The sequence below is a fragment of the Scardinius erythrophthalmus genome (assembly GCF_964197995.2).
Source record: "Scardinius erythrophthalmus genome assembly, chromosome: 6".
NCBI lineage: Eukaryota > Metazoa > Chordata > Actinopteri > Cypriniformes > Leuciscidae > Scardinius > Scardinius erythrophthalmus.
Window position 1 is genome coordinate 22,801,484 of NC_138226.1, and position 19,871 is coordinate 22,821,354.

Consider the following 19,871-nt stretch of genomic DNA (forward strand, 5'->3'; position numbering starts at 1 on the left):
GATTCATACAAACAGACAGTGCATAACAAGGCATGCTCAAACACACAGTGCTCATACAGGGAGCGCAAATTTGAATCCAGCTTGCAATATTTCCCATTACTTCTCCCCATTATTTCACTGCTCTACTACAGTATTATAAATGAGAAAAGTCCAAAAATTAAACAATAAATAAACAAACAAATTAGTGCTGTCCACGTTAACACATGCAATAAATTCCTTCCAATTTAACGCGTTAAAGATATTTAACGCAATTAATGCAGCATCCGTTTTTCTGTCATCCTTTGGCTAGCGTTACATTATATGATATTTTATTCATGCAAATGCTTTTAAACCATTCAAGAGCGAAAAGACAAAGAGAGCACACTGTCTGTGAATGTCCTGTCAATGTAACACACACGACACACAGAAAGACGCAGGCCAGTATCGTGCGCAAAGACAGCGCGCTAGAATAGAGTTCTCTTTCACGCTTGAACGAATAATAACATACACAATTATGCCAAAATGCCCATTTTGTCGAGTGTCCTCATAAGAGCAGTCTTATATGAGTTAAATAAAGTCTTAAATGAACGTAAAGAGTTGTGAGAAAATGTGTTGTGCGTACAATCCGCGTGTGCTAAAATCTAGATTTAAAGGGGTCATATAATGGTACATGCACTTTTACAAGTTGATTGTAATGAAATGTGTGTTAGCAGTGCCTGTACACAGCCATCATAAAATGATAAAAATCCATCCAGTGTTTTTTTTTAAATCTTCTTATATGTTTTCCCCTCTCTCAAATCAAGCTGACGTCACAAAATCGATGCCCCTCCCACGATGGTTGATTGACAGCAGCGTTTCAACACAGACCCGCCCTCTCGCCCTCGTGAGCGAGCTGTCAATCATAGCACGCGCCAACCGGCGCGTTCATTGTTGATAGCTGGAGTGCTGAGTAGAATGGCGTCGGTCTAAGCGATTGTGGTGTTCTGTTCTTGGGTGTAATAACGAACACAGCATCATATTGATGTTCCTAAATCCGAACCGCTGAAGACGCAGGGGCTGATTTTGTTTTCGAAAGGAATATTCCCCACGATCAACGTCCATGCTTTCATGTTTGCGCGAATCATTTTACACACCAGACTGCTTTACAAACGAGGGTCAGTATAAAGCTGGTTATTTGCTAAGAAGCTGCTCCTGAAAAAAGGATCAGTACCAACTATTCGTGTTCCTGCTGCACCTCCAGAAGAACTGAAGTGAGTGTAACATTTTATTGACCTTTATATTAATCTTTATATTAATCTTTGCAAATCGCATGCACGCTTCAGATGAATGCGGCTATTTTTACACTCAGGTACATTACGGCATGTTTTCTATGTACGACGTTATCAATATAATTCATAATCCCCTGTTTATAATGAACGACGCGTTATGGTTATTGTGTTACAAACGGTGTGCGCACAGAACAGAGGGCGGGGTGAGCAAAGCTCATTATCATTTAAAGACACATGCACTTAAACGGCGTGCTGAAAACAGCTGGTTTTAATCAGGTAAAATGAGTGTTTTCTTACAATACTAATGAAAATTTTTAATTAAAGTATATTACAAACTTTTAATTAGACCCTAAAGAATCATATTAGCTTGTACAAAAATGACATTATATGACCCCTTTAATTCATAATTTATTCAGTGCAGACTGTTTTAATATTTCCTAACTGTTAGACAGGTAGGAAGGGCACAGGTAAATATGACATTTATTATGGGTTTATGTGAGTATTGTTTTAAGTTCACTTAAATTAATTTTTTTTATATTTTTTGAAGCCTAATAAATGTAAATTTCAATTTCACTGTAATGTTGAATGGCTATAATTAAAGTAAAAAAAAAAAATGTAATCGAGACATCATTAGCTGTATTAGTATTTGTGATACTGGCCTTCCTTCAAAAAAAGATGGCGTTAAACAAATATTTAAAATATACGGTCTTTATGTTGTTTCTACATTCATTTGGAGATTAAAGGTTCTTGCACACTGTGTCCGAAATTTTCGCATTCGTTTTTTCGTATTCGTGATTCGATGGCTCTGAATTGTCAAAACACCATTCAAAATGCTTGCTACGGATGCGAAAACGCAGAAAATCGAAACTGATCCGAATTTTTTTATGATGGACAAAAGTTTCGGAGGCAGTGTGCAAGCGTGATTGACAAAACATGAGGTCGTATTTTTCGGATAAAATTTCGATGCGAATTTCGGACTCAGTGTGCAAGGGTCTTAACTGTGAAATTATTAAATTATTAAATATATTAAAAAGTACAAAAACATAACTGTTTTTAATCATGATTAATCGCGATTAATCACAGAAAAAAAATTGTGATTAATCAAGTTATTTTTTTTAATCGTTTGACAGCACTAACATAAATAATTAGTTCCCCTACCTGAAACATCCCATCAAAGTTCTTGACCTTCAGGTGAGGTGGGAGCTTAAACTGGTTGCGTATGTCATTGCGGCGTTTGCCAGTGTAAGGCACGTCCACTGTAAACACCAGAGCTTTGTAGCCAAGTGCCTCCACTCTATGTATAATCTGCTCCGAGAGCTTACGGTCCCGGTACAAGTACAGCTGGAACCAACGGTACCCGTTAGGTGCTGCTTCTGCGATCTCCTCCACTGAACATGTGGAGTATGTGCTGGTTATGTAACAGGTGTTCACTGCCTCAGTGGCTGGGAATTGAAAGAACAGCAGAACGGAGAGATAAGATGGAAAAGAGTAAAGCTATAGCTTCAGATTCAGCTAAAGTGTCCATCTAGTGGCTAAAGTGTTGCATAACACAGGAATTAGTGCAACTAAATCCCTTCATCACACTCAGTCGTCCTCCTCTCACCTCTAGCAGTGGCCAGTTCTCCCTCATGCCATGCAAGGCAGTGGAAGGCTGTGGGCGCAATTCCCACAGGGAAGCTTATTTCCGTTCCCAGCACAGTGGTCTGAGTGTCATTGATCGACACATCCCGTAAGATCCGTGGCCTGAGGCGGATCCTGAAAGAGATATTTTCATATTGTGTGAGATTTAGTTACAAGTTTGGAGCACAGAGTTGCCTAATAGAGTATATGTGCATTTAAAAGCAGAATGGTACCGTTTATAAGCCAGCAGGTTGTCATCTCTGGTTGTACATTCATCAGCTCCGGCTTCATAATAGTCCCATGTTGACTTTGAGAGGTGCTGCTTGGCATATTCCTCAAAATCAGTCAAACAGACCATAGTCATTTCTGCACAAACGCCTTCCTCGCTTAAAAAAAAAAAAACACATCGTCATGACATCATCAGTATGTACACAGCATGTTTACATTCTGGAATCAATATATAAAGAGAAGTATGAACTGACATCAATATTAGATTACCATTTAGATGATTTACTTTTCCAAGGTCAATGAATAGATATATCAACAAAATGAGTTTCATATTTTTCATGTGATACTTTTCCAAGAACAATTTTACACTAGTAAATGATTTAAACACATTTAAAAATGCGCTACATAAACATTTTAACACATGGTATAACAGATTAGTACTCAAAACCACTGAACAGATTCTGTTCGACCTGCATTTGAACAAAGAATCAGAATATCTAAAGGTTTATGCATCTTATTTTTCAACTTCAGGTTGAATATTACAGTTAAATGGTATCATATGCAACAACTCTACCTTGAAAACACAAACAAGAGGCCTGTTTTACCTTTTTATGGTGGTTTAGACAAATTTAGGTCACAGCACAGTGGACTGCTCCGGTGCTTTTAGCCAACTACCTTTGGCAGTCAAAACACTGATTAACATTAAAGACTGAACCAGGGTGGAAACACAAGTGGGTTGGGATTAACTTTGGAACTCTAGCTATGAGCCAGAACTTGGCTTTTACAAGACCCTGCATTCCCGTACTGAGACTTTATGATTACATAGTGAACTGGAAGGTATTTTCACACTAATATTTGTTCGAAAAATCAGTGTTTCAATTAGTCAAAAAACTTCATTTTCTTATGCACTGCCACTGAAAGTTAATAATTAAAGCAGGACACCAGATCTGTTCTTGTAGTCCTCAGAAACTCCTGACCTATGGACTTAATCAAGTACTGCTTTTAAAGGACTGAAGCAACCCGATGTTTACTCATCTATCAGTTCACGTAACTCTGAAAGAGCCCAAAACAACCATATGCTACAAATACTGGAATAAATTATCACTCCAACCCAAAGCTCTGGCTATAATGGACTTATATGCAACCAGCCTGTGTGCAATGTAGTTTTGCTAGCAAATGGGGCCTGGGACTGACCCCTGATGTTTTTTGTGTTTGCAGTGGCTGGAAATGTGCTGACCATAGAATAAATGCATGTGCACGTGCGCAAGTGTAGCCTCCCTCACAGTTCTCTACATGTGATGCAACCACCTGCTCTGTCCAGCTAACCAGTGAGATAGCAAAGTCTGAGTGACAACATGTCAAATAAAATTCTGAGACATAACCAAAACTGATATATTTGTATATACATTTATACCACGTTACATTATTTCTTCAGATATACAAGGAATCTCATACGTTTTTTCCCCCAACTTTTTTTTAGACATGTAAAAAAAAAAAGAGAGAGAGACTACTAATAGTAAATATACACATTCAAAATGATTAAATTGTAATGCTACCTTACAAAAGTACTTTCTAAGAATCCTAAAAAAAAAATGATATTAAGCAGCACAACTGTTTATAACACTGACAATAATAAGAAATGTTTCTTGAGCAGCAAATCAACACATAGGAATGATTTCTGAAGGATCATGTGACACTGAAGACTGGAGGAGTAATGATGCTGAACATTCAGCTTTGCATCACAGGAATAAAGGGGATTTTAAAATATATTAAAATAGAAACCAGTTATTTTGAATTGTAATAACATTTCACAATATCAGTGTTTTTATTCTATTTCTGATCAAATAAATGCAGCCTTGGTGAGAATTATAGAATTAGAATTCTTTGAAAAACAAAAAATTATTTTGAACAGCAATGTGTTAATCCCTTAGTTTACACACACACACACACACACACACACACACACACACACACACACACACACACACACACACACACACACACACACACACACACACACACACACACACACACACACACACACACACACACACACACACACACACACACACACACACACACACACACACACACACACACACACACAAAAAGGTTAGACTAGATGTTTATGAAAAAATAAGTATGAAACCTTTACTATTCTGCTAAAAAGTACATACTGTGCCATTTTAATCATATAAAAAATTAATTCTGCCCATTTTTCCATTTGACACTCAAGATTGTAAAGTTACTCAGTTATTTATAAATTTACCAGTGTACTTCATGTCACCCCAGCCCTTACAGTGTTTTATTTCACATCACAAGCACACTGATAGTAGTCATTTAAGCAAGAGCTTAAACTCTTGCCATTCCTATTATTGCTCAGATTACAAATATTATGTCAGAAAGTGTCGCACATATGTTCTTGAGGCAGACTGACAGTAGCCACTATACCGAGTAATGACTAACAAACATACTATTCAAACAAACATCAGATTCCATTTGCAATATGCAACTGTTCTGTGTCCATCCAGAAAGATTTAACTTTTGGACATTGTTTTTTTTTTTCAAATGAAATGCTTTATTAATTTGTCTTTTGTTGGCAGAGTCTGTCATTAGAAAGAATTATGCTATTGTACAGCATCAACTAATACAGCAGCAATTAACTTATCACTGATCCTGTTTAAATCAAACTACTCGCATACCACATGGTTTACTCACATACCACATGGTTTTCTGACACATGGCCTATTGTTCCTTTTTAACTCTCTTATCTAACCATCGTCCTATAGTTGGTTTGTTCTACATAAAGCCTTTGATTTTGGCATTATGTATAATAATATCTCATGTTGTGTGTTAGCAAACTGCTAGTCACTTACCTATTAAAGCTCAATATGTTCATTTTGTTATGACACTCCAGTTCTGCATGTGTATGACGTTCACAGTCTAGGAAAAAGCATTTAACAACACAAGATTAATTCTTTTTTTGCCTAATTCTTTTTCTTTTATAAACCTTCATCTTTTGGCTCATATGCTTTCATATGTCAGACAACACAGGTCTCTGAAACAGAACAAATGAACACTAGGTGGCGATAGTAAGCAAATAAAGACATTTTTAGAAAGATTTTGAGCACATACACAAAATCTTGATGCACACAACCCTACTTATCAACGTTTCTTCAGGGACTACAAGCTCTAACCAAAGCCTGGTCAAATCTGAATTACAATTTTTCCTCTATGATGTAACCTCATAAAAGCAATGTTCAGGAAAAAGTTTACATGAGATAAACGAAAAGTGTTACTATTGCAGTAAAAGTTGCCTAAGATCGACTGTATAGTGATGTGCTTTTATTCATGTGACAGCTCTCATCTCACACAATTTGGCTGCTGAGGACCAATCGTAAAAGTGTGGCTGTTTTTAAAATCTTGTATTATTTACCAAATATCCATATCTAAAACAGGATTTAAAATGGAAAATAGCCTATATTATTTTAAAAGCTTGTTTTATATGACTTTTAAATTTTTTTTGCTTTACTTAAACCAAATCGTACAATGTTTTAGTTTTTTTTAAAAAGTTGGTTGGTAAAACCAGTTTGCTTTTTGCTACACTATTAAAATTTGCCATCTAGATTCCATGATGAACCTTTAACATTCATGTAATCTTTTCATTTCACCAAAGGTTCTTTATAGGGGTAAAAGTTTCTTTAGGTTTTTAAAATGTTCTTTTAAGAAATGTTCACTGAAAGGTCCTTTGGGGAATCAAAATTGGTTCTTCTGTGGCATTGCTGCGAAAAACCCCTTTTGGAACCTTTTTTTAACTTGTGTGAAGTCATTTGTACACTTCCTGTGTGGGTGTGTAGTTGCTGTGTGTCTTACCTTGTCACTGAAGCTCTTGATTTTCTCCTGAGATGTGTACTGTGTTTCCCTGCCCCCTGCCTCATGTGTTCAGGTAGGATTGTACAACAGTGGCTCAATGCTCTGCCTCCGGGCTGCTGCCCACACACGCACAAACGCACACGCACACGCACACGCACACGCACACACACACACACACACACACACACACACACACACACACACACACACACACACACACACACACACACACACACACTAAGAGTCACTAAGCCGTACAGTCAGCACTAGCCCAGTCCTCGTATTGTACAGGGGTGAAAAAGGGACCAGAAACAACTTTTTGTTTCAATTGAATGCTTGGAGTGAGGGTCACTGGCATTTCATCAATGTGCTTTTGTGTGTTTTAACTTTCTTTCTGAATATTTTTCTGAATCTAGCCTACGAATAAATACTATATTGTTGGCTCTGTGACGAATTGCTTTCCATGTTCCTCATTTGTAAGTAACTTTGGATAAAACATGTAAATATTTTGGACAATATACTATTTTAGTTACTGTGAGTTTTCAACAATGAGGATTTTATGCCACCACTTGATTCAGTGACTTTTTTTTTTCCAAAAAAGAGAGCGAAAAAAGAAAGATACAAATAATAGATACATTTATTTAATAATTAAATAAAAATGGAGAAGATACACTAGAGTTAAAATGTTTGGGGTCTGTATATGTATAAAATGCAATGTATTCCTCTAATGGCAAAGCTGAATTTTCAGCATCATTACTCCAGTCTTCAGTGTCACATGATCCTTCAGAAATCATTCTAATATGCTGATTTGCTGCTCAAGAATAATTTCTTGTTAAAAACAGTTGTGCTGATTTTTATTTCAGTGATAGTAAGTTTTTAAGGATTCTTCGTGGAATATAAAGTTTAAAAGAACAGCATTTATTTGAAATAGAAATCTTTTGGAACATAGTCTTTACTGTCACTTTTGATGAATTTAATGCATCCGTGGTGAATAAAATTATTTTATGTAAATGTTTGAATTAGGGCTGTCAAAAGATTAATTGCGATTAATCGCATCCAAAATAAAAGTTTGTGTTTACATAATATATGTGTGTGTACTCTGTATAATTATTTTTTATATATAAATACACACACATGCATGTATATATTTAAGAAATATTTGCATACATATACTGTATATATTTATATATAATTTAAATATATTTTTTTTATATATAAATTACACATTTGTTTAAAATATATACAAGCATGTGTGTGTATTTATATATACAAATGAAATTATACACAGTACACACACATATATTATTTAAACACAAACTTTTATTTTGGATGCGATTAATCGCGATTCGCGATTAATCTTTTGACAGCCCTAGTTTGAATACAATGTATTATAAAGTGTTACAAAGAAAGCTTTATATAGAGGCTATAAAGGTTGAAAGTCCCCATGTTTGAGGAAAGTATCAGTGTCTGAACTCACCATGAACGAAACAAAACTCCACTTAACGCCATTCATGCCATGCATGTGCTAACACTAATCAGATTCAACCTCTATTTCATTACCTCTTTATTCCACTTACTGAATTTAGATCAAATTACAATATTGACACACAGTATTTCTGTGAGTGTGCCTTTTTATTTTGGCTTAGCAGAGAGAGTTTTGAGGGCCAGGCTCTTTGAAAGCAGAAGAGGTTTTACTGAGGTGTTAATTGTGTTAATCCACAGATGGCTCTGATGTTAATCATATCTTTCCATCTCTTTCTTCTTGGTTTCTCTACTCTGCTTCAAACACACAACCTCTCAGTCATCTCAGTTCAACCCCTCTCTCTTTCTTCCTCCCTCTCTCTTAAATTTGAAGTGAGATCTGGGTGGAAAACCTTTTTCACATGCTGCTGCTGCTGTTGCTGTCTGCGCCCCTGGGCTACTACACCGTTAGCCCACAACATGTGTGTTAGATTGAGCAGAGAGTTCTCCTGCCCTGGTCACAATCTTTTGTCTTTACCTCAGCGCTCGCTTTCTCAATCTCTCCTTCCATCTCTCTCTAGGTCTAGTGGTTGAGTTCAGTTTGAAGAGTTCATGGTTTTTTTCTTCTCTGTCCTTTCGTTTCACATCTTTGTGAATCAAAACAGCGCCTACTGCTCGTCACAATACAGCCTCCAGATCAAAAACACCCTCCTCCGTCTGTCAAACACAGTTTGAGTTCATCACACATGGATCTTCACCACACATTATTGAATGTATGACTGTGTTTATGCATGTATGAAAGAGAGACCGAGGTCAAATGGTCAGACGCTCTTTTTCAGAACTTAAACATGTAGAAAAACGGATAATGTCATGGCAGAAAAGTATCTTTTCAGATAAGTTTATGGGCATTTTCTTCAACACAATGCAATGCGTAATTCAAAAAACAGGTAAAACACGTGGAAAATCAATACAAAAAATCCTTCATATTAACACGGTACATTGGATAACACTCAATAATACGATGTGCTAACTGTGGCGTCTGGGGTCTCTTGCCTCTGTCACTTCACTGTCTGAGAATTCAGAGGATGTGGGACCAAACTCACTAATAAAACCCCTCCTATTCTTCTTAATTTGTCAATGTCAATCTCCGTCACCCTAATGTCGTTATTTCACTGGATCTTTCTTTCTCTTTCTTTGAAGGCCTGAGACAGCTCATAAATCTGGAGTTCAGACTGATTGATGGATATATAATTGTCTGGTGTTTTTGCATGTGAGAGGATATAGAAACGTAAGGGAAAGTGCACACTCAGCACATTTTACATTGATGATTTACCCCGAGACATTGCTTATTCCATTTTATTTTGAAGATGAATGGATTACAGGCATGGAAATCAAGGGAAAGCACCACCAAAAATGATACTTCAGTTGTGACGATCCTGCTTGCAGTATAACATTTGAGCCCGTTTTCACAGACATGGCTTAAGCCTAGTCCAGACTAAAATGCATGTTTGAGCCATTTTAACTGAAAGCAACTTGCTCTGATATCTCTAAATATGACACTGTCATTGTTTTGTCTCAAGATGTTTTTTTCTAAGGCACGTTTATAAAAACTAAACTTAGGACTAATCCTGGCTTAATTCAAGCCCTGTCTGTGAAACCAGGCATATAATTTCATTATTTCCTACGGGCCTAGTTCAATTTTGTGAATTCACTGTCTGAATGGGGAGTGATGTTGAATTAATAGCTAACATCAAGACACTTGCATGTGAAGAAAACAACAGAATATACAGTTGCAGTAGACAGCAGAAAGGTATAACATCTAAAATAGTGACAGTTCATGTATTCTAGCAGGGTTTATGCCTTATATATTGTGCAAAACCACTTTTATTACTGATGGTCATTTGATTTTACAATTAGCAGCCATAAATTTGTTCAGACTAAGAATTTATTCTAACCCTAATATTTTTTTCATATTAAGTATTTGACACACACAGAAGAGTATTATGGTTTATATGCTTAGAAAATACCCATTAAAAATTGTAAAAATAATAATTTCAGTCTCTGTTATACTGTATTCTGCTTTGTCATAAATATCTGACACATTCATAAACACGTGCTAAATAACCTACAGTCTCAACTGCTTACTTTAAAATGTTTAAAACGTGTACAAGACATTGACGTGTTTAATTACTGTACTGTAAGTCTCTGCTGTTTAGAAAGTATTAATGTTAAAGGGTTACTTCAGGATTTAGCATTAAGCTTTGTATTAGTAGAAAACCTGTAGTATTTTCGAATTACCATGCTTTCCCCCCTCATATCCCCCTGAGAGGAGAGATTTATGTATTTTTTGTCTGGAAAAAATCCTCCGATGACGCAAAAATCGTCATTTTGCGTCATCGGAGGATTTTCTGTCCAGAGGCTAAAGACTACAGCCAGTAGATGGCGTTGTTCCGCATGTTTTCAACCCGCCCATACAGGGTGGGATCTCACTCACAGAATGTACACAGTATCAGCCGTCTTTCTTTGGAAGCTAAGCTAGCATGCTCTTGTTCTGTGGAGAAAGCTGAATAATAGGAGAAAGCTGAGTAAGTAGGGGTTACCATCTTCCTTTTCCCGGACTTGTCCGGCGGGCGAGACTGTTAAAAATGTCCGGGATTCGGCTTTTGCGTTCTGCGGTCGCCATTCATTGTTTACATGCACACCTCTCATTTCAATCTAACTGAATTCATTCCGATTGGTGAATCTGACTGTAGTGTTTACATGAACGCTAAACAAGTGATTGGTTGATGTGCGTTTTAACATTGCTAAGAAAATTCCCGCTCCTCCGTGAGAGATGCGAGACCCGGCGCGTCTCAGTAATGAAGCCACCGGCCTCGCGCCGTTCTCCCGCGGCCGTCAGCCTCGTCCTGCTCGCCACAGTAAACATGATGAATGCCGACTGTAGAACGCAAAAGCCGAGTCCCGGACATTTTGGGTCTCTAAATCCCTGGCAAACTCATCACGTAGGCTAGCCTTGTTGTTTGTTTTCAACTGTGCTCTCTAACCGGTAGGCGTGGCCTCCTAAGGCAGCGAAGCAAGTGCATTCTGGGAGTTGTTGTCTTTCATCCACATAAGCCAAAAATACATTTTCTGGCTTTTCTCAGTCTAGAAAGCTCCAAATTCAAAAATTTCTCCACATTTCTTCTACTTAAATTACCTATTTTAAATACACATTCATCTTCCCAGAGGTGAAGTATCCCTTTAATTGTGGTGGTTCAGCACTCTGGATAGCTCAGAACATGGGCTCTTAATCTGGATTTAACACTCCCTCGAACCTCCTCACTAACCAATGTAGCGCTTTCATCAAATTAATAATAATTAAAAAAAAACGAAGAAAATGTATTACTTTATTTTTAATAACGTCTTTAATTTTAGCAGTTCTGTAAAATGGTATCTGAAGCTGCGGTCTGCAGGGTCAAGTGGAAATATTTGCATCTGAACTCTTAAATGAGCTGTCTAGTTGTATAAATACCCCACCAACATTCTAACAAACTGCATCTAAAGCCAATTCATATGAGAGCCCCATCTGACCGATCCAAATCTCCCTCATAACTTTGGATCAATTTCATATAGATGTTTCTCCTCACTGGCAGAATTGTTATGGCCCAGGTAAGTACAAATCACCCAAAAGGCTAAATGAGTTCAAGCACCTTGATCACGTTAAACTAAATCATGGATATTTGTTATAACTGATGCGCTCATTTTCCCTATTAAGTAATACTCATACACTAAGAAAAGGAGAGTGGAAAAATTGAGTGCTCATTTAGATTCAGCTGCTATCCTGAGTAATTTGGAAAGGATCCTTAAACTAGTGTTGGTTTCCAGTTACAGAGCAGTAAAAATGAGAATGATGTCAGATTGACTTCTCTTGTTGGGACTCTCCTCTTCTGTCCTGTGACGGTCCTCAGTCTCAGTGTCCACATCTAATCAACAATCTAATCTAAATCATTATAAGCCTGTGTGAACGCAAACTCATAAGCTTAGAAATATTTTTCCTGTAAACTGTTGCATTAGATGCCTAGTCTCCACAATTAAACACAATAAAGATATCATATATCATGCACTCCTGCATGATGTCAAGTTTGTGCTGTTTGTTTTGATGTTTGTCTTTTGTTTTTTCTCTGTATAGAGAACAGTAAAGGCAAGTCACGAAGGCCACATCCCTTGCATTCACCATGCTCACACAGGGATGCTGTGTGACATTAATTCATCACAGGACTGCGGGAAAAGCTGATGATGAGAGTCAGAAATTCAATTTGTTACAGCTGTACAAAAAGAGAGAGAAAGACCATTTTTCAGGACACCAATCACTCTAGAGTCTCTAGAAGTCTATATAAATGCACTACAGAGCAGAGGCATGTGAATGTTTTCACTGGGTTTTATTTTTAATGATACAGAGCAGATGTTTGCATGTGAGTGCGTTCATTTTAGAGAGGAAGAAAAAGAAAAAAAACTTCACAGAGAGATGTAAAGCTGTCCATCAGAGAGTGACCACTGCAGTGCACTGGAACGTTGACCAAATTATTGGCAACTACATTGCAGTAACAGACGAGTAAAGCATGCTTTTTATTGGCTCTTAGGATTCGGTTGAATTTTAAATACGATTAAATATCAAGGTGCGTTTGAGCATCTCTATGGCTGTGCATGTCCAAACCATTGCTCATTAGCTCATGCCACCCAGAATGTCAATCACCCGATTAGCTTCAATGCTAAAAAAAATGTGTCCGTTCAGCTCCACACACCAGACTTGCTCGCCAAGACAGATGTCTCTGCACACACTGCACTGACATTAGAAAAACAGTCTCAGGGTGACAGAGACAAAAGCATATTTGCTCGAATGAAAAGTGGCGCCACATTAGCTTTACACAAGTTTTGTTTTATTAAACAAAGCATGAAATCATCCAAAAATCAGCACTATCATATGACAAATGAAAAACAAACGCCTTGGCAGGGCTCAAAGGAGCAAACCTGCTTGAAGACACCAGTTTTGCATCTGCGTGAGTGAATGTATTATTATTATTTTTTTACATTGCAAGCCACTGCATAAGATCTTTAGTCAAGCACACACACCAGCGCTGGGGAAGTTACTTTGAAACTTTTGCTTTCCAAGCTAAGTGTTAATCAATTTTTAAAGTAATGCAGTAAGGATTTAATTTACTCAAAAACCCTTTGTTTTTTGCTTAAAACTATCTGAGTTTTAAAAAATAGTTACTAAAAATGGAGCTAGATATTATGTTTACTCTCTAACACTGATTTTAATGATGCACAATAAAAGCTTAATGTCATTCATGATTTATGAGAATTTTTAAAGAAGGCAGGAACTTGGATGACAAAGAAAGTTAAGAAAGCGGTAGAAAGAAAGGAGGAGAGGAAGAAGAATATGCCACGTAGAAGGGGGGAAATGACGTCTTTATACGGACCTCCTGAGGCATCCTATAAGAGCAAAAGATAGCAAATATGCTTTGAGCTTACTAGCGCTCTGCTTAGCCAATGAAGATTCAGCAGTAACGTGGCAGTTATTACTGTAACCAGAGCAGATAACTAATCTCCGCCATACTTTCATGTCCAAATTTGCATAGTGACAGCCTTAAAGGGATCTTATCCTCACAACTCACACCATAATGTGGCAGAATACGCCGGCAGTATCGGACGATCTGATTATTTAAGAATGAAAGTGAAGCAGGATATAACACACATAACAGTTGCGTCTATGTAAATGCACAATTTTAGCTTGTCTGTTACAAACAGGTTCCTTCAGACCTGTTTCCTGTTAAAAGTTGAAGTCTCCACTACAGAGATTGAAGCTAGCAAGATCCTTAACGAGGAGAATATCAGTTTTCCTGGCTCTTATGATCTGCCACTCTTATGTTTCACTTTCAAAGCTCAGCTCATTCGCCAACTTCCCACAACTTCTCTCCCTCGTCCCGTCTCACTCCTACAGTTCTGCTTCTTAGCGGGAGATAATAGAGACATAAAAACTAAAGCACAAAGACACGCACACGCATACCACACTTGTCTACAAAGCTCTTTATCCTCTGATGATCTGTTTATGGTCAGGGATGTCTGGATGAAAAGATTTTTAGGAATTCTTCTTAGGCTGCACTGAGATACATTGGGTCCTCCTGGATAATGAGACAGACAGACCTCAGCTTCTGTCTGGCTAAACTTTCAAGTTATGCAATCAGCATGGAAACCTGCACTCTTCACATAAGAAACATTTACTGTTTCACTGTAGCATTAAATAAATATTTCACCCAAATATAAACATTCCATGATTATTTCCCTAGTGAAAAAAGTATACTTTATTGTATTTGAAATATATTCCCTATTTCAATAGTACGTTGCAAATATACTAACAATTTTTTTTACTATCTTTAAATATATTAAATGTACATTAGCATCATGCTTTTATTTTCACAATACAACTTTTAACACACTTTAAAATAATTGTACTTCAGTATATTTTCTAAAATACTTGTTTGCATGTGACTTCTAATACTTTTCTTTTTCTTTACTTTTCTATCACACCACAATAGCCTTGTGGGCAAGTGCGCCGACATGTGCTTCAGGAGACCTGAGTTCGAGACCCGGCTTGTGGACCTTTCTCGATCCCGTCCCTCCTCCCTCTCTTTCTCCCACCTCACTTCCTGTCTAGCTACTGTCCTATCCTAATAAAAGGTGAAAATGCCAAAAATATATATTTTTTTAAATAAAAAAAATATATAAATACACTTATGGTATATTGCTTGTATGTTTTGAAGACACTCGTAATGAAGTTGTAATGTACTTATAACACAAATAAAGTACACTTTAATATTACTAATCAAGCATGTAATTAGTCCCTACACAGGCATATACTTAAAGTATACTAAGTACTGTATACTTGAAGTTGGTCCAATAGTACACTAAATACACTTAAAGTTATCCTTTACTACAATTTAATTACAACTAAAATATACTTAGCACAAAATTTGTTGTTTCAAAATAGCACACTTCAAGTTAATTAATCATTAACACAATTGAAGTATACTGATAATTAAGCCTGTTTTATACTTCTGCGTCGGACCTACGCCGAAGCCTCTACGCTGTAGGCAACGCGTTGGTTTTCATTTATACTTCTGCGTCGTTGTCCGCGTTGACGCGCAATTACACTTGCAGAGGGAGCATGTGAAACCCGAGGGAGGGGTTCTAGCAGACCAATCACAGCGCTTGTGTCCGCATAGAGTTGACGCGTTGTAACATTTTTGGAGAGGTGCACGTCAGGGTACGCCGAAGGGTACGCGCGCTACACACAGCCTACGACGTAGCTACGGCATTAGTTCGACGCAGAAGTATAAAACAGGCTTTAGTCTGGCTGCAAGTATACTTAGCATGTTTTTTTTCACCAGGGTTGCTCACCCTCATCAACCACCGTTAAGGCTCCAATATACTTCAAGCAAAATGAAGAACAAACTGATGAGACGTCATTTCGAAAAAAATCAGGAGTTCGGTTTGGGAGTTTGAAACAGCTTGCCAAAGCGAACTTTCCGGAAAAGTTTGCTATGGCTGGTAAACACCTTCGTACTACCATTGGTCCGTGACGATTACGTAATGGGAAGGTGTGCGCGGAGGCTTCGCCTTCTTTTACATGGAAATCTTTTCAGGTTCATTTCTCCTGTTCAGTCCGTAAAGGTCAGACGTCCGTGAGTGAAAACATGAAAACATTGGAGAGCTGCTTTACAGTAAACATGAAGTTGTACTTCTGATGAAATGAGACACTGATACTGTTTTTCATGTTTAATAGGGCTGGGTATTGACACAAATTTCACAATTCGATTCGATTTCGATTCACAAGCTTGCAATTCGATTCGATTACGATTACGATTCGATTCGATTCAATATCGATTATTTTGGATATCAGGTTCAATACATTGCAAATTTTCTCAAGGAAAACAAATCTCTTAATGCTGTAAACCATGGGAGTCAGTGGTAGCCTATAGGCTTCATTAGCCTACTATAATATTGAAGGTAAAAATTAACTGATGCATACAAACACTTAAAATACACTTTTATTTAATAAAGTTATATGAAATTATATAAAATTTTAAATGATGGCTGTCATAAAAAACTTTCCAGATTTATTCAAACATGCATTAAATATTGAAGAACATTAAAAATTATAATGAATATATAATATGGTGGATATATTTAACAAAATGCTCCTCAGTCCTCTCTAGAGTTAACTTTTCTAGCTGACTAACGAGTTTATGCTCACTGGATATGTTTTTTCTGAGGTAAATGTGACGTTACATGACATTGTTTACTAACGTCTTTGCACGATTGAAACACTGATTGAGCGATTCCATGAGACATGATACGGACTTCGATAAGTTGTACTCTATCTTTTAACACACTTTCAGATGCTCATTCATGTTTATTTCGCGCTGTAACTGGTATTATTAACGCGGAAGCGTTACTTCCGTTGCTTCTCTTGAGCTGAGCTGCGTCGGAGCGATCTCACGCCACAGCGCCAAAACGGTAATTATGTTTTTGAATTTCGTAAGAAAATTGACGTAATTTGAAATCTGAGACTTTGTTTCATATCAATAATAACAAAGCACAAAGATTATTGCGATTTATTGGATGGGATGTGCGCAACAATGATCCATTCATTCATAAACTGAAAACAGGATGACTAATCGATTCTTGGGATTTAAGAATCGATATTGTTTCATAAAAATGAGAATCGATTAAAATCGAGAAATCGATATTTTTTACCCAGCCCTATTTAATACAGTAAAGTTGCTTGATTTTAAGCAAAAGTATTGTTTGAAATTATCTATAGTATAAAGTGTTGAAGTGTTTACTAGATTGCAGAGCTCATGTGTCACGGTTCATGAATCGGCTGTCTCATGCTGATGTGTCTGTGTGAATGTAATTGTGTGGGTGTGGTTACTCGTTGTGTTGATTAGTGTCACCAGCTGTCTTCAATCCCAGTTCCCTTTATATGCCCAGTGATTTTCCCTCTCATGTTGTCAGATCGTTGTGGTTGTTCCTCGGTGTGTGTCCTGTTCCTGTGCCTCGTCTGAGAAGTTCTTCGTCTGGATTTTCGTCAGTTCTTCGTGTCGTCTGATGTCCCACGGTTCCTGGTTGTCTCACTCGAGCACGCTGTTCACCGCACCACCACCGGATCGCCATCTCGTCCCTGCTTCATCTCCACCTGAGTGTTGTCCCCGACCTGTGTCTTCATCTGACCACTTTCTAAATAAACTGAGATTTTACTTGCATTTGCATCCTCCCGTTATTTCTTCACAGAACGATCTGACCACATCATGGATGCAGCAAGTACGTCCCAGATCAACGATTTCATCGCCCACAGTATCTCACGTATGGACCAACAAGAGGAAAACATCTCGGGCACAGGTCGTGCGGTGCAAGCACTCGTGAAGCAGGTGTCCGAGCTCACCCAACAGGTACAACTTCTACGGATTCCCACTGCGCCCCCCACGCCTCCCGTTCCCCCACCACCAGCGCCTGCTGCAGCTGATCGCCCAGAGCCACGCCTACCCACACCTGAGGGTTATTCCGGCGAGCCGGAGTTTTGCAGAGCGTTCCTCACGAGATGTTCCATGCATTTCGCTCTACAGCCACGCACTTTCCAGAGTGAACAGGCGAAGGTGGCATTTGTATTGACCCTGCTGTCAGGGAGAGCAGCGCTTTGGGGAACGGCGGTGTGGGAGAACGGAGACAACTGCTGCACCTCGTTCCAGGCACTCTCCGAAGAAATGAAGAGGGTATTCGATCGTGCTGTGGCGGGTAAGGAGGCGGCCAGATTACTCGCCGAACTGAGACAGGGAGAAGGCTCGGTGGCGGACTTTTCCATCCGGTTCCGCACCCTGGCCGCAGAGTGCCGTTGGAACGAGGAGGCGCAGTGGGATATGTTCCTGCATGGGCTGGCTGACCGCGTTCAAAGAGAAATTTATGCTTTGGACTTACCTGAGACGCTAAATGGATTGGTGGAACTTGCTTTGAGAGTAGACGCTCGTCTGAATCGTGTGACCAGATTGACGCGTACCAGCCATCCACAGCCCAGCACGGAGGATTTCCAGCCCAGTGGCGCGAGCGCGGTCAGCCCCGCATTCGATCATGACCCCATGCAGGTGGGGAGAGCTCGGCTTTCCCGGGAGGAGAGGGAAAGGCGGAGATCCCAAGGACTCTGTCTGTACTGTGGCCGGGCGGGCCATTTCATCCATGCCTGCCCGGTAAAAGGGCAAGCCCGGTAGTAAGTATGAGGCTACTATCGGGTGGGATCTCCGCCGAGAAGACCTCATCACCATCATCGACCCTCCTCCCGGTAAGACTGAGATGGCGAACGTCGTCGCACTGCACCAACGCACTACTGGATTCGGGAGCAGAGGGTAATTTCATGGACTTTAAACTTGCACTTAAACTTCAAATCCCCATCACTCCTCTCTCACACCAGATTACGGTCAACACACTCAATGGTCAAGAACTCCCCCGGATTACTCATTCCACTGAAAGTATCACCCTCATCACTTCTGGCAATCACACGGAACTCATTTCATTCCTCCTCATGGACTCACCACTTGCACCAGTGGTTTTGGGACACCCGTGGCTTTCCAGACACAACCCCCGTGTCGACTGGTGCACTAACACTGTTTCCACATGGAGTAACCACTGTCATGAGTCCTGTTTAGTGTCTGCCTGTCCTTCTGTGTCTGGTTCTGTGTTTCAGAGTGAGGCGACGGATTTGTCTAACGTGCCCGCAGAGTACCTCGACCTGAAGGAGGTGTTCAGTAAGTCTCGTGCTGCTTCTCTTCCTCCGCATCGTTCCTATGACTGTGCAATAGATCTACTGCCAGGTAAATCTCCGCCTAAGGGCAAACTTTACTCTCTTTCTGTTCCCGAGAGGGAGGCCATGGAGAAATATATTTCTGATTCTCTAGCCTCTGGGTTCATCCAACCTTCCTCTTCTCCTGCGGGGGCGGGGTTCTTTTTCGTTGGAAAGAAGGATGGTTCTCTGCGACCTTGCATTGATTACCGAGAGCTGAACAACATCACGGTAAAGAATTCTTATCCTTTGCCGTTGATGTCTTCAGCTTTCGAGAGGTTGCAGGGAGCATCTATTTTCACAAAACTGGACTTACGTAATGCATATCATTTGGTTCGCATCAGGAAGGGGGATGAATGGAAAACCGCTTTTAATACCCCTAGAGGACACTTTGAATATTTGGTTATGCCCTTCGGGCTTTCCAACAGTCCAGCGGTTTTCCAGGCACTCGTTAATGACGTGTTGAGAGACATGGTAGATCAGTTCATATATGTTTACCTGGATGACATATTGATTTTTTCTTCGTCTCTCCAGGAACACGTTCAACACGTCAGACGAGTGCTCCAGAGGTT

The 19,871-nt window shown here is 39.0% G+C and overlaps 1 protein-coding gene across 4 annotated transcripts in view; it reads right to left on the reverse strand.

Moving 5' to 3' along the window:
* Positions 1-19,871, reverse strand: part of hao2 (hydroxyacid oxidase 2 (long chain)) — a 43,173-nt gene that overhangs the window by 1,608 nt on the left and 21,694 nt on the right. Inside the window, exons 3-7 of one of the 4 annotated variants that reach the window (XM_081368899.1) lie at positions 6,969-7,084; positions 5,972-6,038; positions 3,101-3,253; positions 2,851-3,002; positions 2,406-2,689 (exon numbers count right to left, since the gene is read on the reverse strand). In XM_081368899.1, the coding sequence (XP_081225025.1) occupies positions 2,406-2,689; positions 2,851-3,002; positions 3,101-3,253; positions 5,972-5,994 (612 nt within the window). In that variant the 5' untranslated portion in view covers positions 5,995-6,038; positions 6,969-7,084. Of the gene's footprint in view, positions 1-2,405; positions 2,690-2,850; positions 3,003-3,100; positions 3,254-3,700; positions 3,782-5,971; positions 6,039-6,968; positions 7,085-19,871 lie in introns of those variants that run through there. The other 3 variants (XM_081368900.1, XM_081368902.1, XM_081368901.1) reach the window with 3 other exon arrangements.